The following is a 22,347-nucleotide window of genomic DNA, read 5'->3' on the forward strand; positions in this document are numbered from 1 at the left end:
GGCTTGGATGTATCCAAAGCCAAGCTGATCACACATTGTTCTATAAACATTCAGCAGATAATAAGGTTGCTATCTTGATTGTCTATGTTGATGATATTATTCTGACAGGTGATGATAGCTTGGAACTCAAAAATCTGAGGGAGAAACTTGCTAAAGTTTTGAAATCAAGGAACTTGGCCCATTGAAATACTTCCTTGGAATTGAGTTTGCAAGATCAAAGGAAGGTATCTTTATGAACCAGCGAAAGTATATTCTGGATCTTTTAAAAGAAACAGGATTACTTGGATGCAAAGCTGTAGAAACACCCATGGAGCCCAACTTAAAGCTGCAACCAGCTGAAACAGAAAATATGGTGGACAAAGGAAGGTATCAGCGACTAGTGGGAAGGCTAATATACCTATCTCACACCCGTCCAGACATTGCCTTTGCTGTAAGCATGGTAAGCCAGTTTATGCATGCACCAGGTCATGAACACTTGGAGGCAGTTTTCAGAATCTTAAGATACTTGAAGGGATCACCTGGGAAAGGGCTTCTTTATAAAAACCGTGGGCACCTTCAGGTAGAAGCCTACACTGATGCAGACTGGGCAGGGAGTGTGACAGACCGAAGATCAACATCAGGCTATTGCACCTTTGTTGGAGGAAACTTGGTTAGTTGGAGAAGTAAAAAACAAACCGTTGTAGCAAGGAGTAGTGCAGAAGCTGAATTTAGAGCAGTTTCTCATGGAATTTGTGAGGCATTATGGGTGGAAAAGCTTCTACAAGAATTAAAGGTTTTCAATTCTCCTCCAATAAAGCTTTATTGTGACAACAAGTCTGCAATATCTATTGCACACAACCCGGTCCTACATGATAGGACCAAGCATGTCGAAGTTGATAAACACTTCATCAAAGAGAAGATAGAAAGTGGGCAGGTTTGTATTACATATGTTCCCACTGCAAAGCAATCGGCAGACATCCTAACCAAAGGATTACCCAAGAAATCCTTTGACAACATAACTAGCAAGCTGTCTATGGAGGATATCTTTCGGCCAGCTTGAGGGGGAGTGTCAACAGACTGTGAAATAGAGCATTTAATGCTCTTAATTAGCAGTTATATTTTTGTCTGTATATAATTATGTTGTTTCCAGTTTGTACTTAGTTTATTTTAGGTAGTTTCTTATTTTCATTCATTCTCCTTAATTCTCCCTTTAGTCAAGGATTTCCTTCTTTGACTTTGATCAATCACATTATGTAATTCCCTCTATAAGAAGAGGAATCCCTGTACAGTTTTTCATATCAATAATATTACCAAATATTTCAACTATGATATACCTAATAAGATAAGAAACAACCAAAACTTATCTAATAAGGAAAAAGAATCAACTCTTATTAGGTATTAGGGTTTGGGGAAGAGGAAGAAGGGCAAGAGAGGAGACCAAAGCTGATAAAAAAATATTACAAGGACAAAAACGGATGCAAAAATTCCACGCGGGCAGCCTTTATTTGACTAGGATTACCATTGGATTGAAATACAAGAAAATAGGAAACTAGATCCTATCAAATTGAGAAACAAAACCCCGAAGATCTTATCCTGATAAGATAGAATAAAATCCTATCTAATTAAAAAGATCCTATATCTAATTAAATAATGGGATATTATGATAATATAATGGGATACTTATTTCCTTATTTATGTGATTTGTACAATTGCAAGAAGGAGATTTATATATTTTATTCATTGTATTATTTCCTTGTGATATTTCCTTAATAAGAATAGCCTTAGTGTATATAATGTAACCACCTATTGTGGTATGACATAAAAAATAAAATTACATCTCTTCTTTCAACTGATTGGTTTTCATATTCCATTTTATTTTACGATTTGTTTCCTTATTTAGTAAAGCTTAAAGAGTACAGTAAAATAAAAAATAAGGATTTATGTTGTTTTTTGTAACATAAGCTTGATGTCAAATCAATATTATTCAGTTTATTTTCCCTATTTAAATCCCTATAATTTTAATTTCGGTACATAAAGATACCCACAAATAAGAGATGATTAGACACCAACATACAGCAATATCTCCTATAAGCCTATAACTCAAGCATGTTTCTCTCGTAGAAGTAGATTTTTCTTGTTATATCATGATCTGAAAGCACAAATGAACTTTTACATGAAAATATGCTTTGTTTAACTGGTTAAGTCCTCCTTAGGTCTAAAACATAAAGTTTTCAACATAATACAATCATAATGATGAACTAGCAGTACGAGAGAAAATTAGTAAAACACTAAGCATTGTTTCAACACAATACCATTATAGTGTATGAACTAAGCATTGTTTATCACAATACCATCGCAATGTATTAAGTATCAACTAGCAATAAGCTGATTGGATATGCTGTTCTCTGACACAATAGATTTTGATAATAGTCATCTATTAAAAATTAGGATTTGGAATATTAACCTCATCCAGCATAACCATTCTTTAAGATCGTTTCTTACAAATTCCTGTGAATGATCAATGTTTGGAGCAGCATGGAAATTATCTCCACTACTCTTGTTGCCCCTCCCCTGTATGGCAGAAATAATATTCATTATCAATATCAGATTCATCAAAAAATATAAGAATATAATAGTATGTCACCTAAGAACATACAAAACTTTCAAATGTTTTAAGACGTGGTAAGAACCCTTTTACTTGAATCTTCTTGGCCTCTGCATCAGATGGATGAGAAGAATGCATTTATTTCTTCATGGTGATCTTAAAGAAGAAATCTACATGAAGCTTCCCTCAGGTAGGACTAATACTTCCCCAGTTCTCCTAATGTTGTTTGTAAACTCAAGCGTTCATTGTAAGGGTTGAAACAAGCACCTCGAGCTTGGTTTGAGAAGTTTCGCAGTACACTTTTAACTTTTCTTTTCTGCAAAGTCAATATGATCATTCTCTTTTCTTTACAAGTCTTCTAGCGGAATAGTGATCATTTTGGTTTATGTAGATGGTATAGTTATTACCGGTACAGGCAATGACTTGATTTTGACGCTTCAAGAGATGCTGCATAAAACCTTTCAAATGAATGATCTTGGACAACTAACCTACTTCTTTGGATTGGAGATTCATTATCGGTCTAATGATATATTTTTAAATCAGCAAAGTATACTCAAGATCTTATTTCATTGGCTGGTTTGAAGGGGGCAGCACTTCAGTGGACACTCCTAAGGAAGTAAATGTCAAGTTTCCGAAAGATGAGGGACATCACCACTAGCTTTGTCAATTCAAATGATCAACTAACACATGACTTTAGGAAGTCTTTGAGAGAAAATAGAATTAGTTATATGTGTAACGAAATTGGTTCATATAATTTATATGCAATAACTTCAGGGAGAGTATTAGAAATAATGTAAATAAGAAGGACATCCTGTAATAAATGTAATTAGGTAACATAATTATTGTAAATAAGGAAATTGTGATATTACGTATTCATTGAACCTATTATATATATTTCTTGAAAGCAAAGAGATGTCATTGATATAGAGTTGTACCTATTATGTGTATTACTCTATGATAGGTAGTTTAGACACACTAATTCAATCTAATGTTGTCTCTCTGCTTCTTCTTATTTAACAATATTCCTTTTTCCTCTTCCATACTTAATAGACTAAACTCTATAATTTCATTATAATCAATTCCATGGTCCCTTACGCTGTCGAAAATGATAAGAACCTTAGGAGAACCAAACCACAAAAACTAGTTATTGTAGTTGGAGATCCCTAGACCTAATAAACCCTGCACTTATTCTAGTGTGAGGTTCAGGTCTCTCCAAGTATAACGGCTAGCTTCCACATTGGAAGGATGGGATTCTAGTGTGGGGATTATAATGTCTTGGGCTCTCCAACTACAACAACTACTTTTTGTGGTATGGTTCTCCCAAGGTTCTTATCAATTAGTATGTTCCAGGTTCCCCATTTATTATTAGTTGTTTGACTCGAGCCCTTGATTGTGTCGTTTCTTTTACTAAAGATTCAGTTTTTTTTGCAGGGCCAGAGTTCAGGACGGATAATTGGCAAAGGATGTGAATCCAACGGTCTCTACCAACTCTCTAGCCAGCCCCACATTTGCACTGCCACAGATTCATCTCTCTTAATTCATGTTCAATTGGGACATTCTAGCCTTCCCAATTACAAAAAATGGTACCCTGCCTGTCAAAGCTATCCACTTTGTCTTGTGAATCTTGTCAACTAGGTAAACATACATGTTGTCCTTTCCCAAATAGAGTTGATGGTCGAGCCAAATCTCCTTTTGTTTTAGTTCATTCTGATGTTTGGGGTCCTAGTCGTACCGAGTCTACCTTAGGTTTTCTATACTTCGTCACCTTCATTGATGATTGCTCTCGTCGTACCTGGTTGTTTTTAATGAAAAAATGGTCAGAGTTGTTTTCCATATTTCAGCAGTTTTACCAGGAAGTAAAAACACAGTTTGGTGTTTGATAGGCTTTGGCCTAAACCTCCTATAACTAAGGTCTATGTGAGGCGCCAAGATAGGGATGGGGGTGCGCTGAACCCTAGCCAAACAGCACAAGGTGGTGTGCTGAAAACCTAGCCAAACCACACTAGGTGTTGCGCTGGTAACCCAGCCAAACAGAATTAGGATTTTATATTTTTATTAGTTAATTTATTTATCCAGTCAGCATTAGATACTATATTTTATTATTATCTTTTATTAGGTTTAGTATAAATAGAGGTGGCTGTACCTCTATTAGTTAGTTTTTGAGAGAATTAGGATTTGGAGGCTGGTTATTGGATACCAGGTGTAATTCTATTCAAGAACGTTCCTTCTTCTCATAATAAAACTATCTCTAAAACTATTCAGTTGATTCTGCCAGTGCTTTTTCCTTGCTATTTGTGTTTCCTTTTCATCGTAGTTACCAGTTCTAACACTGGTATCAGAGCACCGATTCGGTGCCCTGAAGAACCACGAAAATAATGAGGTTGCGCATGGTACAAACAAGAAGTATGACTCAAAACAGTGAAAAGTGGATTAAGAGGACGGAGGAGATGCTAACTCGAATGGAATTGAACGAGGCCAGGACCAAGAAAAACGAAGAGCTTCTTTCTGCGATCGCTGCCAAACTAGACGTGAGGCAGGTGAAATTCCCAAGGTAGAGGGAGGTGAAGGCTCAGGGGATCAGGGTGTGAACATTGGCGTAAACTGGCAATCCCAATATTCTCCGGGGAAGATGCGTTTGGTTGGACCCATAAACTGGAGCGTTATTTCAGTTTAAAGGATCTCACAGATGAGGAAAGATTGCAAGCATCCATGGTTGCTATGGAGGGAAAAGCTTTGAGTTGGTTCCAATGGTGGGAAAGGTGCAATCCTGCACCTACGTGGGAGGCTTTCAAACTTGGAGTTGTTAGGCGCTTTCAACCATCCATGGTTCAAAATCCATTTGGAGGAATTTGTAGATAAGTTTGTGAAGGAGATATTCTTGAATGGGTGGAAGGAAGAAATCCAAGTGGAAGTGTGACTATATGAACTTACTACTCTTGCTGAAGTTATTCGGAAAGCCCTCATGATAGAACACTAGAACTAACGGGTTCTACCGCAACAGCCCTTCAAGTAAGGTTGTCACGGTTAACTCTAAAGCAATATCTGAAAAGAAACCCGAGAGTTCTTTGGTAGGAACTGTCGCTGACAGCAACATAAGCAGGACAATGGGTGGTGTGTGTCTCAACAGGGGCGGTGAATTCAAGTACTTGACAGGAGCTTAGATAAGGGAAAAAAGGGGAAAAGGCTTGTGTTTTCGCTGCGATAAACTGTTCAACCGTGAGCATCGCTGCAAAAATATAGGTATCTATGACATATCTCTAGCGAATGTGAGACTTCTAACACACCCCATCACGCTTAGGGCTGGACATCTGGAGCGTGTAATTAGATGGATTGCACATCTTCAGGGTGGCCCAAATATGAGAGGTCTCCACCAACAAACAGATCTAGGATAAGCTTTGATACCATATAAGAATTTGGGAGGCCTAACTCAACCCAAAAGTTACCTCAAGAGTTGAGGGTTGCTCTACCCTTTGTAAAGGCTATCTATGTGATATCTCTAGCCAATGTAGGACTTCTAACAGTAAAAATCTATCAGTGACTTACGAGTTTTATATTTGTTTGTTTACTTAACAAAGTGATAAGAATAAAAAGTTCGAACATAAGGTCAACTATTTATAGTGTCTCTTCCTCACACAAAATGTAGATTTTCATCTTTTTGAACAATTGTATCTAATATAAATGTGAAGCCAATTGCATAGACACGTATATAAGATTAATCATATATATTTTAGTAAGATTGTCCCCCCTTGAACTTGAGATAATTGCTAATAACTAGTATAGCCTAATAGTTATTGTTATAATTATAAATCAGCAAAACAACAGTAAATGAACACAAAAAGTTAATAGACTTAATCATCAAATTAGTCTCTGTCTTTGTAAGATCGTTTGTGTTTGGTACCTCGCCGGAAAATATTATGATTCTCATCCCCACGATTGCAGCGAGTTTGCATTTAATCTTCGTCGGAGGGCGGAGCTCCAGCGAGCTTGCTGAGTGGCAAGCGAACGCTTACGTCGCCTTATCCACATCATTTTAAATTAATTTTTAATAACACATATTTAATTATTAATGAAATTTAAATAAAATTATTAATTAAAAAATCCTTAATTTCTGATTTCAGAAATTACTAAACTAAAATAATCTTCATCTTCATCTCTCTAGAAACCTGGAAAATCCCTAATCAAACTCCTCACCCTCTTCATGTTCATCAGAAAGCTTCATTCTTCTACCGTAAAGAACAAAAACATGCCCAAGCCTCCTCCTTCTATCCCTTGGCCGTAAATCCAACCTCTTCACCCTTCCACTCTCTTCTTTTCTTCCAAAGGAAATAAATCTTGTTCCCTTTCTACTATGTCGGTTAAAAAAAGCCACCACCAACTCTTCTACCCTGAATTCCATCACCCTTCTTTTGGGTTTCTTTTCATCTCCTCCCCCTTCTTCATCATCATCTTCCTCAATCCCTCCTTTACCCATTCCCAAAAAACTCGAATCTGAGAAAGTTACAACTTTTTTCTCCCATTTTTCTTCCAAGATCCAGCAAGATGATGAACCCATAAACATCAAAAGATGAGGAACAAGGAAAATGATGAGGAAAGAAAATATTTTTCTTCCAGATCCAGCAAGGGTGAACCCCCAATCACCATCATCAAGCCATGGTTTGTGGTTCTACTTCGAAGAGGAAGATGAAGAGGTTGTGGTTTCAATCTCCTCTTCCGATCTACTCTGATTTGCACCCAACCTTCAATGTTGGGGAAGAATGGAGGATGAAGATGTAGATAAAAATGACGTAAGCGTTCAACTTCCACTCAGTAAGCTCGTCGGAGCTCCACCCTTCGACGAGGACTAAATGCAAACTTGCTGGAATCATGGGGATGAGAATCATTATATTTTCCGGCGAGGGACCAATTGTAAACGACTTTACATAGACAGGGACCAATTTGATGATTAACCCTAATTAAAAATGTAAAAAGTGGAACTATATGCTAGGGGTTTAATAAGATAACATTTCAATTCAAATCTGTAATTTTCAAATGTATGTCACTTTACTAGGAAAAAGTAAGCAAAGCACAATATATATCTTCTTTCCTGAAAGCAAGTTCCGAGTTCCGATATAAATTATCAATGGCTCTCAATCTCAGCATAGATATTTGACAACCGTAGTAGTAGGGGAAAGAACTGTATCCGCAAGACAGTAATTTTGAATCCCATAAAGGAACTAGACATGTTGCAAGAAATAAAGAAAAAGCAGAGAATACATATTCAAGACTGTTGAGATATGTAGATAAAATAAATAGGGATAAATATATTTAGTATATTTTATCTTTTATTAGGATAGATCGTTTCCTTATTTAGCTATCCCTAAACTCTTGTATATACATATATGTACTCAGCTTCATGGAATAACCAATCAGAATATTTCATTCAAGTTGGTACCAGAGCTTCCTGATTCAAGTCTCCCTCTGGTTTACTAGTTTAGTTTAGGGTTTCAGCCGTCATAGGCTAACCCTTATTTTTACCGGTTAGATTTCCGGAAGCAACCACCGGCCGCCACCACTGCTGCCGGCTGCTGCTACCATAGTCTGCTGCTGCCGCCACCGTGATCAGCCGCCTCCGCCGCCACCGCCAGCCGCCACCGCCAGCCGCCACCGCCGCTGCCGGTCGCCGCTGACTATTTTTCTGGGTTTGCTTGTTTTTCTTCCAGGATTCCTCTTTTGTGGTTCGTTTCTGTGTTTAAGGTCTCTTGTTTCTGTTTTTTGGCCTGTTTCAGTCAGTGAGCCTTTCGTTTGAAGTGTGTTTGGATTTGTTTGGTTGCGGTTGTTTTCCCTGTTTCTGGTTGTTCTTTTTTTCATGGAGGATTTGCTGAAGGATAAGTCTCCCAAGGGTGAGAAGAAGAGTCTCATCTCATTCGCTTTTTCTAGGACCCCTGTTATCACTTATGGGAAGTTGAATGAGGCAAATTATCTAGATTGGTCCAATGCTGTTGAGATCTGATTTTTGGGTCAAGGTTTGTCAGAGCACCTTACTAAAAAGTGTGTTGATATTGATGCTTCTGAGAAGAAGGAATGGGAGAAGGCTGATTATCAACTTGTTTCTTTATTATACCAGGCAATTGAACCTAGACTGATTGTTCACTTTCGTCTCTACAAAACATGTTATGATGTGTGGAAAAAGGCACAAGACATCTATGCTAATGATATTCAGCGGTTGTACGATTCAGTACGTAATTTGGCAAATCTCCAGATGACTGATCTTAATTTGCCGTCTTATCTGACTAAGGCACAATCTACCATTGTGGAGCTGAAGTCAATGCTGGTTAATGACGATTTGAAGAAGGTGTTGGAGAAACTTGACAATATGTTCATGGTGTTTGTTTTGCATGGTCTCCATAAGGATCTGGAATCTGTTCGAAACCAGACCCTTACTCATCCCAATATTCCTACAGCGGAGGAGCTTATTAACCGTTTACTTCGTGTCCCTTCATCTGCCACTTCAGCTAGAGTTGAATCTCATACAGTCTCTGATTCCTCTGCTCTCATATCAAATTCTTTTGAGTCAGGGGGTCGAGGCCGTGGTCGTAAAGGTGGTGGACGTGGAAGAGGAGGTAGAGGAAATCTCCATTGTTCTTACTGTAAGAGGGATGGACACACACAGGATCGTTGCTACTCTATAGTTGGGTTTCCAAACAAAACTGCTAATGTCGCACAGTCTATGGAGTCCAAGGTTGAATCTGATGGTGCAAAGAATCACTCATTCTCAGCTGATGAGTACAAGGAATATCTCCAGCTGAAGGGCGCTCAACAATCATCTTCATCAGCAACTGTTGCACAAACCGGTAATTCTACGGTTTGTTACTCTCATTCTACACATGTTGGATCATGGGTTTTGGATTATGGTGCCTCAGATCATCTCACTGGTAATCCTTCCTTTTTCTCTAACTTATCTTCACCCAAAACTACACATCATGTTACCCTTGCAAATGGCTCGAAAGTACAAGCCACCGGTGTTGGGCAGACATCACCCCTTCCTACACTACCTTTGAGTTATGTTCTATTGGTTCCGGGATGTGCTTTTAATCTTATTTCTATCAGTAAATTAACCAAATCATTAGGTTGTGCCATGACTTTTACCTCTGATTCCTTCTTCATACAGGACCGGAGTACGAGACGGATGATTGGAGCAGGATCTGAACCACATGGACTTTATTATCTACAACAACCATCTTCTGCAATTTGTGCGGCTGCTGCTGAGTCTCCGAGTTTACTTCACCGTCGTCTGGGACATCCGAGTTTGGACAAATTAAAGAAAATGGTGCCTTACTTGTCCCAGTTGGAGTATTTTGAATGCGAGTCATGTCAGCTTGGGAAGCATGTTAGGTCATTTTTTCCTAGTAGTGTCAATAAAAGGGTCCTACGTCCATTTGATGTCATTCATTCCGATGTTTGGGGTCCAAGTCATGTTTCTTCTATCTTAGGATATAGGTATTATGTCAGTTTCATTGATGAATTCTCCAGGTGTACTTGGATATTTTTAATGAAAGATAGATCTGAGTTGTTTAGTATCTTTCAAAATTTTTGTCATGAAATTGAAACTCAATTTGATAAGAAAATTCGTGTTTTGCGAAGGAATAATGCTAAAGAGTATTTTTCTGATTCCTTTAACTCTTTTATGAAGTCTCATGGCATTATACATCAGTCTAGTTGTCCACATACACCCCAACAAAATGGGGTAGCTGAGAGAAAACATAGACATATTGTGGATATTGCTCGTACTTTATTGATCAATGCTAATGCACCTTTAAAGTTTTGGGGTGAAGCTGTTTTGACTGCAGAATATTTGATAAATCGGATGCCATCATCTGTTTTGGGTAATCAGATTCCTCATTCCATGTTGTATCCTAGAGAATCTTTATTTTGTGTTCCGCCTCGTGTCTTCGGTTGTACTTGCTTTGTTCATGATCTTTCACCAGGTCGTGATAAGATGTCTGCTCAGGCTGTCAAATGTGTCTTTCAATAAGTGTTGCTCTCCATCCACACATAAGTTCTACACTTCTGCAGATGTCACGTTCTTTGAAGATACACCTTACTTTGCTACAACTGGTCAACAGTCTGATCTAGATATCTTTCCTGTGGTCTTACCTGTTCCTCAGGTGTCTATGTCACCGTCTTCGGCCATTACTTCCCAAGCAGACACTTCCACTCCATCAGTGCCAGCTCCTGATATGTCTCGTTATCGCATTACTTATGAGCGTCGCCCACAACGTACAATAGCAGATGAGACCCACGACTCAGTTTCTGCATCAGATGAGTCTTGTGATTTGGTTCCTCATCCAGCCTCCTCTCCTGCTTCGGATCCTGTTGACTTGCCCATTGCCCTCCGGAAAGGTAGCCGTTCTACTCGTAATCCTCATCCTATTTATGATTTTCTCTCATATCATCGCTTGTCCCATGCATACTACGCTTTTGTTTCTACCGTATCTTCCATTACTGTACCTAAGACTATACAGGAGGCCCTATCTCACACAGGTTGGCGTCAAGCGATGATTGACGAGATGGCAGCTTTAGAGTCTAATAATACATGGGAGCTTGTTCCTCTTCCTGCAGGGAAATCTATTGTTGGTTGTCGTTGGGTCTTTAATGTTAAAGTAGGCCCTGATGGACATATTGATCGATTGAAGGCTCGTCTTGTTGCCAAAGGGTACACTCAGGTTTATGGCTGGGATAATAGTGATACTTTTTCACCAGTTGCAAAGATGGCGTCTGTTCGTTTATTTTTGGCCATGGCTGCTATGCGACATTGGCCCTTGTTTCAGCTGGATATTAAAAATGCCTTCTTACATGGTGATTTGGAAGAAGAGATCTATATGGAGCAACCACCAGGGTTTATTGCTTAGGGGGAGTCAGGACTAGTTTGTAAATTGCAAAAATCCTTGTATGGTCTGAAACAATCACCCCGAGCTTGGTTTGGCCGTTTCAGCAATGTTATTCAGCAGTTTGGTTAGTTCGTTGTGAAGCGGACCACTCAGTCTTCTTTAGGTGTTCATCCTTAAAGAGGTTCATTTATCTTGTGGTCTATGTGGATGATATTGTAATCACTGGTGATGATCAAGAGGGCATACAAGCTCTTAAGCAACACCTGTTTCAGCATTTTCAGACTAAGGATCTTGGATCTTTCCATTACTTTCTTGGGATTGAGGTAGCTCAGTCAAAGTCCGGCATTGCTATTTGTCAAAGAAAGTATGCGCTTGATATTTTGGAAGAAACAGACCTTCTTAACTGCAAGCCTGTGGATACTCCTATGGACCCTAATGTGAAGCTTCTGCCTAACCAGGGGGAGCCTTATTCTGATCCAGGAAGAACCCTAATGTGAAGCTTCTGCCTAACCAGGGTGAGCTCTTGTGGTTGAAGCACTTACTTGAGGAGTTGAAGTTTTGTGCGATTACTCCTATGAACTTAGTTTGTGACAATCAGTCAGCTTTATATCTTTCTTCTAATCCGGTTTTTCATGAACGAACAAAACATATAGAAGTTGATTGTCATTTTATTAGGGAGAAGATTCTTTGTGGTACTATCAAGACTTCTTCTGTTTCCTCTCAAGATCAGCTGACTGATATTTTTACAAAGTCTTTACGGGGTCCCCGGATAAAATATATATGTGACAAGCTGGATGCATACGATTTATATGCTCCAACTTGAGGGGGAGTGTTGAGATATGTAGATAAAATAAATAGGGATAAATATATTTAGTATATTTTATCTTTTATTAGGATAGATCTTTTCCTTATTTAGCTATCCCTAAACTCTTGTATATATATATGTACTCAGCTTCATGGAATAACCAATCAGAATATTTCATTCAAGTAAGACCATCACAAACAAACCTGAAAATGGGGATCATCAGCTACAATTGCCCGATCATCCCAGTTCAGACGACCTCCAAATATGTTCCAGATACCATTCTGATTCTTAAACTGGGCACATCGATGATTTATAACAGCATCTCCTAGCACTTTGATTCCAACTTCATGAAATTTTTTCACCACATCCTTCAGTTCATCAATGGTTCCATACCTGGTATATTAAATAAAAACATAATAGATCATATCAATGGTTCACTTTCACTAAGTTATATCATCATTTTATGTCCTGCGACAGTTATGGCTCTCTTTTTCATTAGTTGTCTAAATCACCACATGAAAGAATATTTCCTGCAACTGAAGTGAAACAGTGATTATAATATATGAAAGTGCAACAAATAGCATTTGTTTACGAGAGAAAGCAACTACCTAACAAAGGACCTTCTCTCTAAATATTTAATGATAACTGGCCCTCAAAACTATGAAATAATCTGAACTCTAAAAGGATTTTACCTAGAATTTAAATTGTATAAATCCTTTGGCATGTATCCTTCTGGTGAAACAGATTCTGTAGGTGGTGGTAACCAAATCACAGTGAAGCCTAAAGACATTAGTTCTGCAGCTTTCTCTTTAAGCTCCAAGTACCATCTTCCAGATTTATGAGATTCCCAATTAAACCCTTGGCATAATATTTCGTACCCCGTGCCTGTTCCTGATGATACTTTTAGAGGCGTGTCAGGTAAAATAAGTTTAGTTGGCTCCACAGAAACCTCAGATTCCATAATAGTTTCCTCTGAAAAAGTTGGAACAGAGCTTCTGAAGATACTATAAGCTTCAGCAGCCAACCTTTCAATTTCTTGAAGAATTCTTTCTTGTGCTTCTTTGGATTTCGTTGTTCGACTCTTCTCAGAGGAAATGTCTGTTACCAAATGACTTATTTCATTGATTATTCCGTCAGTAAACGCAGAGGTTGATTCCTCTTCACCTGCCTTTTCAGTCACTTCCATATGCACACCTTCTGATCGTTCCTCTTTGCTGCCAATTATTAAGCTACTAGAACTGGGGAGAGGGATGTAAAAGTCATTTCCCTTGTCATTTAACCATGTATTTTCATTTAACTTAAGAACAAAAAGAAATCCTGAAAATTCTTCTTCCAATGAGATCTCTACTGAACTTCCCTCTCCACTGTCTCTTGACTGCAAAAGAGGATGGACATGGAAATTTATCATCAAACACAGAAGCAGATGTAACTGCAATATTATTCTAACTGACGTATCCCAAATTTTCAAGTTTTTAAAGCAAAAGAAGGAAAGGGGAAGAGCAAGTGAATATAGCCTTCAGAAAAAAAAAAGTTGCTTGAATATCATGTATTCAACATTTCAATCATAATTAAGATATATTCATCAACAGATATCTTATATAACATTAGCATTTGAAAAAGAAGTGCAGTAAAATAAATGAGGTGGGTAAAGGGTACAAAGCAATGGTGAATAGACAGTGGACCAAATAGTCAAAGAAATGGTGAAGACATTTTAAAAAAGATAGAAGATACATTTGACTATGAGAAAACAGGAAAGACACGAAGGTTAATTCCTTCAGATATTGAAAGAAGCATAGTCTCAACTTTTATAGTCTGATAAGAACAGACCATATTTTGTGATTTATTTAATTATTACAATTTGAAAATGGATGGAAAATCAGATTTAAAATATTATGAAGAATCTTAGTATCGAACCATCTCCAATGAAGCAACAATATTGTAATATATTCGGTAACCTATACAACTTGTCAGATCTCTACCTGTAAGTGAGTTCTCAAAGCTCTGTCTTTAAATGGTACTGTTTCTGGTGGATGTGGAGCAGGGGGAACTTCCCACCTTCTCACATCATCCCTACAAACTCCCCAGTGAAGCAGGATATTTCCAGGTATATCCGATTCTAAATACAAAAGATTTTTAGCTGTCTCAGAGCATTTACTAATGGAGACACTGATAGAGTTATTGATAGTAACTTCCTTGGTGATTCGCAGTTCTACATAGAAACCTTCCAGTTGACTACTTTCTTGTTTTGGACTTTTGGATTCACTGCTGTTATCTTGAACTTTGCCATGTGTTGCTTCTGATTTCAGGAGAATGTTAGGTATCTGTCCCAAGGCCCCTGTGAGTGAGGAAGGACCATGACACATATCTGAGTTCATGATCACTAAAAAACTTGTTCTGATGACATAAATAAAAAGATAAGAAGTTAAAAGAAAAGAAAAAGAGCATCGCTAAAAAATATTATAAGCTTGATGAGTGATCTTTTTCAAAATTAAGTAGATAAAATTTCAGGTTGATGTTAGGATATGACCAAATTTCATTCTTCTGAAAAAAGCAGTTATCAACCATATTCTTACTTTCCCTATGTAAAAATGGAAATACTATAAAAGTGAATATATCAAGTGCAACCATGATCTACTATTTATTTTCTTTGCTGGAATATTCTTTTAAAGGTAAATGACTAGGCTTTATGTCAACATGTGATCCATGTTGCAACATTTTTAACAGCTGAGTATTGACCACTCTACAGTTCATTATCTATAAGCATATTAAGAATAGCTTATGATTTATACAACATCAAAAGTAATATATGGAAACAGTAAAAGATGCATTTTTTATTTATTCGACAGTAACAGAAAATAAAGCAATGACATAGTACAAATTTAAGAAGTGAGAGAAAATAGTTTATTGAAGAAGCAAAAAGAATCATGATGGGTATTGAACTTTCAAAAAACCTGCCAAAAGATTAAAGCTCTTTCTAGGTCCAATTATATTAGCATCCTCCTTGATGTAGTTAACCAAAGGAACCTTGAAATCTCTTCCTTTGTGTTGATACCAAGCACCAGTTTCCTTGTCCTACATTGACCGTAGCAATCAAATTGGAAAGAAGAAAAAATAATGAAAATGCATGGGGGAGGGGGGGGGGGGTTTGGTCAAATGGTTTTTTGGTAAACTACATATCCAACACTAACTAACATATCAAATTACTAACTGAAAGAAAAGTAAACCTTGAGAACAAAATTAACCGCTGAAATTCCATTGTTAGGTTTAATATCAATCCGGACTTCATGAGAAGTATCTCCTTCACCAGATGACGATGATTTCTTCAAAGGTGTCTCTATTGCGTAGTCCTGAAATTTTCACTTCATACTCAAACTTTAACTTTCTACATCGAAAATTGGCAACAATGAACGTGTTTCATATGATCATGAGAAGTCATGAAACCATTGTACCTTTATCGGAACAGATCCAGGGGGTATCATATTACCAGGGGGTTGATCCCATTCACTGCAGAATCAAACTTAGATCATAATCATATATTTCCATTGGATCACCAACATTAAGATTTAGATCTAACAATAATGTGAATCAAATAAAGTACAACCATGAGATATCACAAAATTTGAAAGAAAGCAAATTCAAACACTTGGCTTAACATGCTATACCTTCCAGCATCATCCAGACGGGAAACTCCCCAGTGAAGAATCCATTTCCCTGGTAAACTGCAACCAACGGTAAGCTCCCAATTTTTCAAATCCTTCCCTTGATCTAGTCTTACAAAGATCTTTCCCTCCAACTGCAGATTCCATTTCAATTCAGAGACAAATCCCATTAATGCCAAACGCAAAATTAAAATAAAGTTGAAGATAGAAAGCTCTTTGCCTTTTAGGTTTCGGAAGTACAAGCACGAGAAAAAATTAAAACTTTTTCAGTAGTACCTTTCTGCTTGATGGCAAAAAGCAAAAAAAAATAATAATAAGGTGAGAGAGACGAGACCAGTTCAATTCTGTTGATGGGGAAAGTCTGGTTGAAGAGGACATCAGCGGACTGAAGGGACTCGAGGGTATCAGTGTTTGTCGCAAAAGCTTGAAACCTGTGGGGTGGCGAGGAGTTGCAGAAGGTGGAATGGTGGTTGGAAGAGGCAAGGAGAGAAAATAACTTGGGCTTGAAACGGTGATTGTGAATGGGAGGAAGTTCTCTGCGGAAGTGGGTGAGGGTGAATTTGAAGAGTGGCTCAGAGAAAACACTGGTGGAGGAGATGTTCATGGTGGTATTGTTGTTCTTCTAGTTCTTCATTCTGCAAGTAAACGAGAAGGAAGAGGTTATAAATGCTCCAAACGGAACATTGATCCACACCCCTCTTAGCTCGCACCAACTTGTAAATGTGGACACTGATTTTTTTGAAATTTTTTAATTATTTTTAAATAATTAATTTTCCTAGGGATAGATCATAGATGAGATTGAACTTCGTTCGAAACAACACAATTTCCACTTTTATTTAAGGCTTAAATATTATTTTGATTCTTGAAATTGTAAAGGAAATCAAACTTAGTCCCTAAAAAAATTTCGCATTAAATTAGATGCTAATTTTTTTTAACCAAATTGGATCATAAAATGTGTTTCTGTCTGATGTGTCATGTTTTTTTAGTCTGTCAGCTTTTCCACGAGGCTTTTTTGAATATAATTAATAGTTATTCTTTTTTTTATCAACTCATTTCCTATTATCTATTCACGACCACCACCCATGCCACCATGCCTCTTTCTCCTTCACGCAACATCACCATCTTCTTCTTCTATACGTTGCTATAGCCCACACTCACCACTTAAATTCTAGCAACTGTTGGACATATATTATACCAAATGTCTAGGACATTGCGTACAACTTATTGCACATAAAACTTTAGATTAACAAGTAAAGAAACAGAACAGTAAAGCTAAACACAAGGAGTTGGTAACCTAGTTCGGTGCAACATTACCTACGTCTAGAGGGTTTTCACCCGAGAAAGCAAATCCACAATTAGTGTATTGGGACAATGGTTTTACAGAAGCAAACCTTGCTTAATACCCATGTCCCCTAATACTACCCAGTGTTTTGTACTTAGTCTTCCCCCTAAGTATGAGAGTCCCTCTCACTTTCTCTCACAATCACTGCCACAGTGATTGATCCCTTACAATAAGATTGAAGAAAAAACAAATAACTAACACACCGAAAACCTTAGCCAAGGAATAACAAGTGAAACATCTAAGGTAGGAACAAAGAACAATATGAACTCACAATAACAAAACCCTAAACTCTTATGATCAAAGCTCGTGTATTAGCAACTAGGTTTAGGTCTTCTTATATAGTAGTTTTTCAGGCCATGTCTTCAACGGGCTTGAACAACCTCAAAGTCCATAACACAAACAGGAAGTAAATCTTTTCAAACTAGTATCAAATCTTTTCAACTAAGATTTGACCAAAAAGATATAAACTTCGACAATTCAAACCAAATCAAATCATCTTCAGCAGATTTGATTACACTTGATATATTTCCCAATAACACGCGGAAGCTCCTTCAACAACCCTAACTTGTTGATCACGCAAAACAATCCAAAGCTTCTAGACATGGGTGTCACCCACAGTTGCTCCGCAAGGACATATGTTGTGCACAGATGACAGAACATCTTGTCCCACATCTTAATACATAAAACATCTTAGCTAAAATGTAGACAACTAAGAACATAGGAACAACAATCTCCCCCTTTGTCAAATTCAGTTAATACAACATATAACCACATCTGAGATTGCACAGACCACATAACTCCTCTGAATTGAGAACAACTTGTCAGCACATCAGAGTAGAGAAATATATCATGCCATAGCAAACCAGCTATCAACACTAAACATCTTGAATTGGCTTTAAAGCTTCATAACAAACTACCATTGTAAGACCAAGTTTTGGTTCTGTTGTACATCTCTAGGTTTTGATGATAACAAGTATATATTTGTGGATGAAAATTTTTGGTACTCTAATGTTTGTCTTTTAAGTGTTTGACAAACGTGTTCTCATTGTAATTTAAAGATGAATTCATCAGAAGTCAAAGACCAAACATTGACCAATGATCCGCTTCTGCACTCACTACGTTCTGATGAACAGTAGAATTTTCCTTCAGAATTTCTTAAGACGAAGCTCAGATAACGAGTTCTGAAGATCAAGTGCTGAAGAATCTGAAGACGAAAAGTTCTGAGTGAACGCTCAAAGACTCTGAAGACCCAAAGAAAGCTAGTTCTGAAGACCAAGTGCTTCTACTCTGAAGACCAGAAGTTTTGAGTGAACGGTCTAGATGTTGAAGACTTGAAGCTTTGAAGATCCAAGCTACCTCGTGACTCTGATCAGAAGCTTCACTTGTTTCAATGAGAAGCGCCTCAGAAGATCAGAAGTCAAAAGCAAAAGGCATGGGTCACTATAAAAAATACAAGAGCACTGTAATATTCTGACCTCCTACCTAACGAGGATCAGCCACGACCGATTCTGGAAATTCCAGAATTGCCCTCCAATAGATAGAATCTTTCAACGGAAACATCACTTGAAGCTTGGAGTATATAAAGGCTGAAGAAAGGAAGAAATAGCTAAGAAATTGCAATTCAAAATACACTCATTGAAACCCATTGAAATTAATTATTACCATTAATTTCTAACCGTTAATTTTTAACTTTACCTTTTAGTTTTCCAAATTCTCAACGGTTACTTTCAAAATTATTCACTTACCCACGATCTCACACACGATCACCACTCACTTACACATTTTCAAACTCTCATCTTTCTCAAACCGTCTGTTCTCTCTCGTGTTCTTCATCTCCCTCAAGACTTCAACATGAATCCTCAACAAGAATCAACCGTACAATTCTACAAGGAATTTACAGCCCAAGAAGAATCTGACAGTGCGGATGGCCCTGTCTTCCCTACGCATGTGTTACACTCTTCTACCGCCAGCTCTTCATCTACTGTTCCACCCAAATCCAGTTCTGAAAAGGATGAAGTTGCGCCAATCACAGAAAGACCAAGCTTTGTCACTTGCATTCTCAGTGTTCCAGAACTCGTTGTTCATGCTGAACCTCGAGAGGACTTCAACAACATGAAGGAAAATGGAGTTGATCTAAGAGCAGAGATGACTGCTCAAGGCTGGGAGACCTATTTTGCAAGGCTTCATGGTCATGTCTATGAAAAGCTGGTAAAGGAATTCTTGAGACAAGCAGACTGTGATGACAACTTTGTTGTCTCACATGTTCTCGAGCAGAGGATAACCATTACTGAGAAATCTATTGCTAAGCTTCTGTTTTTGACAACAAATCTTCTTTGATCAAGGGAACTGTCAACAAGGCGATCTTCACTACCTTTGAATCAAAGAAGACAGATTATAAGGTCAAAGATCTGTTTTCTGACCAAAGAGTCTGGCATATGATTATTCTAACCTACATCAATCCTAGGCCAACCACCAACTCTGCAGACTACATCAATGAAGGTATGAAAAACGGTAGAAAGGGGGGGTTTGAATAACGTTTTCAGAATAAAACTTCCACCTTAAGATTTTAGCAAATCTTTCGTGAACAAATAAAGTGCTTAAGATAAGAGATAGAAAAGCACACAAGGATTTTATCCTGGTTCACTTGATGAATCACTCAAGCTAGTCCAGTCCACTCGTTAAGGTGATTTCTTCCTTCTTAGAATGAAGGCAATCCACTAATCAGATAATTGTTACAACTGCACTTGAAACCTACAAGTGACTAACAATTCACTGACTTAGCTCACACTAAGATTCACTCTCTTAGTCTTCTCTAGGATCTGATCAACCTTGATCTCCTAAAGGTAACTAAACAACTGTTTAAGAAATATTGTTTACAAAGAAATTGCTTCTCAAAAGCTTGTAGTAAACACAATGAGTTCAATGAAGAAAGAATGCTTAGAAGATTTGAATATAGCTTGCGCGTGTGAGATTCTTCCAACCGCATCTTTCAATCTTCAGCCTCTATATATACTCCAAGGATTAGGGTTTGAACGCTGCATGGGAATGCTACTGTTGGAGGGCAGATCTGGAATTTCCAGCTTCTGCTGTGGCTGAGAATGTTAGGTTAGGTCGTCAGGATAGTACATCAGCTTTTGTACTATGGATAGTGGCTTGACCTTTAACCTTGTAGACTTCTGATCAGAGGAATGCTTCGTGTTGGAACTTGTGAAGCTCGTTGATCAGAGTCAGAGAGAAGCATGGATCCTCTGACCGTTGGACCTTCTGATTCTGAACTCAGAGGGAAGTTCTTGGTCTTCAGAGCCATTTTGCTTCTGGACTTCAGAGTCTCCACTTTTCAGCTTCTGGATCTTCAGAGTCTTCTACACCATCAGAACATCTGAACCTTCAGAGTGTCTGGGTTGTCAGAACGTCTGGATCTTCAGAACTTCAAGTGAGTTGAGTCCACATCAGAGCTTGATAAACTTCAGATCTTCTGAAGCTTTTCTACTGTTCAGATTGAACATAGAGATTGCGAAAGCGTTGCTTGGGTCACTCTTTAAGCAAAGTGCTTCTGATTTGTGTGAGATTGGATTAAGGTCAGAGCCTGTAAGAGCACACTCAGAAAAACATGTTAGAGTACCATAATTGTTCATACTAAAATGTTAACTTGTAATCATCAAAACATAGAGTTGTACTACTCGATCAAAACTTGATCTTACAATCAACGCTACTCAGAAGTACCTTCTGTACTGTTTGAAGAAGTATGATAAGATTTTCCTTCCCTTCATGTTGTTCATGTATCTGAAGGAGTCAGTGAGAAAGACCAGAACCACTGACAATGTGAAGAAGAAGGTCACATCCTACATTCCCTTTGGGATATTTCTATCTGACTTCTTCGTTGAAAATGGGCTGGTCATATTTTTGGAGGATGCTAAGTATACAAATGATCTCACTGCCACTTTTGGAGATGCTCTGAACGCCAAGAATCTCAAGCACATGGGGATTCTGGACAAGGTTAATGTGAGTCCAACTGATGATGCTCCAGAAGCTATCATCCGGAATAGGAACCAAGTTGAGGGATTCCCCCTCTGGACCAAGCATGATGCTCTAGAAGCCATTATGGAGTATCTGAAGATGATGGCTGAAGAAAACTTGGAAGTGGACACAAAAGAGTTCATCCAAAGACTTCCAGATGCTCCTCCTGCTTAAGAAGCTCCTAAAGGAAGGAAGCACAAATGATCAGAAGCCTCTGATATTGACCAGAAAAAGAAGAAGAAGCCCAAGGCAGAAACTAAGGAAGCATCTTCTCATATGGCAACGCATACCGATCCCATAACTTCTGCAAGGACTTCTGCACGGAATTCAGGTAAACCTATTCCTTCTGCTAGCATTGTTAATGTTTCACAAGTCAATGCATTTACTTCTGCACCAACTCTTCCACCACCACAAACAGCTACTTCACAATCTACTCATTCAAGTGAAGAAACTCTTTCTTCTGAACCAAGGCCAATTTCAGTGGCTTTACCTATCACCCAACCTCCTCATTCACCATTTCCACCCCTTGTAAATTCTCCATATGCTCAGAACACTTTTGATCAGATGCAAATCGCTACTGCTTCTGACATTGTGACTTCTGAAGCACCCGCTTCTGAAGCTCCTGATTCCACTCTTGCCTTATCTGCTCCACCTGCTTCTGAACTTCAGCTTGCCATATATAATCCTACTCCCACAAACCTTACTGAATGCATTGATTTGTTTAGCATTAATGCTTGCACAAAGATTAGGAATATTTCTGCAGCTACTAGTTCAACTCATCAACCGAACTATGTCAAAGCTCTTTGAACGGACTTTCAACAGTGGATGTAAAACCGTTTCCAAGATATGCACGACTTTTCTGATATTGCCTTAGAAGCCAGTGTCAAGTGTGGCGTCCCTCTTCCACAAGTGACGTCTCCGTCCAAATCCTATCACTCGTGAACGAGCGACACGACTTTTTTTGTGTGTGTTTACGTTATCATTAATCTTCCCTAATCATGTACCAACTCAGAGACCACTAAGACCGTTTCCAGTCTAAGAGTTCCCCTCTAACTTTTCAGATAGATGACCTT

The 22,347-nt window shown here is 38.1% G+C and overlaps 1 protein-coding gene across 3 annotated transcripts in view; it reads right to left on the reverse strand.

Moving 5' to 3' along the window:
• LOC130714461 (alpha-amylase 3, chloroplastic-like) overlaps window positions 1–16,606 on the reverse strand; it is a 46,814-nt gene extending 30,208 nt beyond the window's left edge. For 2 of the 3 annotated variants that reach the window (XR_009011287.1, XR_009011288.1), the window contains exons 1-9: window positions 16,250–16,606; window positions 15,919–16,049; window positions 15,706–15,760; window positions 15,481–15,603; window positions 15,208–15,328; window positions 14,236–14,591; window positions 12,949–13,631; window positions 12,460–12,649; window positions 2,444–2,550 (exon numbers count right to left, since the gene is read on the reverse strand). Coding sequence is in view for 1 of the 3 variants with exons in the window: in XM_057564354.1 (XP_057420337.1) it covers window positions 2,444–2,550; window positions 12,460–12,649; window positions 12,949–13,631; window positions 14,236–14,591; window positions 15,208–15,328; window positions 15,481–15,603; window positions 15,706–15,760; window positions 15,919–16,049; window positions 16,250–16,519 (2,036 nt within the window). In the remaining 2 variants the exon portion in view is untranslated. The remainder of the gene's footprint in view (window positions 1–2,443; window positions 2,551–12,459; window positions 12,650–12,948; window positions 13,632–14,235; window positions 14,592–15,207; window positions 15,329–15,480; window positions 15,604–15,705; window positions 15,761–15,918; window positions 16,050–16,249) is intronic. The other variant, XM_057564354.1, reaches the window with a different exon arrangement.
• Between the last annotated feature and the right edge of the window lie 5,741 nt (window positions 16,607–22,347).

Source organism: Lotus japonicus, chromosome 4 (genome assembly GCF_012489685.1).
Source record: "Lotus japonicus ecotype B-129 chromosome 4, LjGifu_v1.2".
NCBI classification, from domain to species: domain Eukaryota; kingdom Viridiplantae; phylum Streptophyta; class Magnoliopsida; order Fabales; family Fabaceae; genus Lotus; species Lotus japonicus.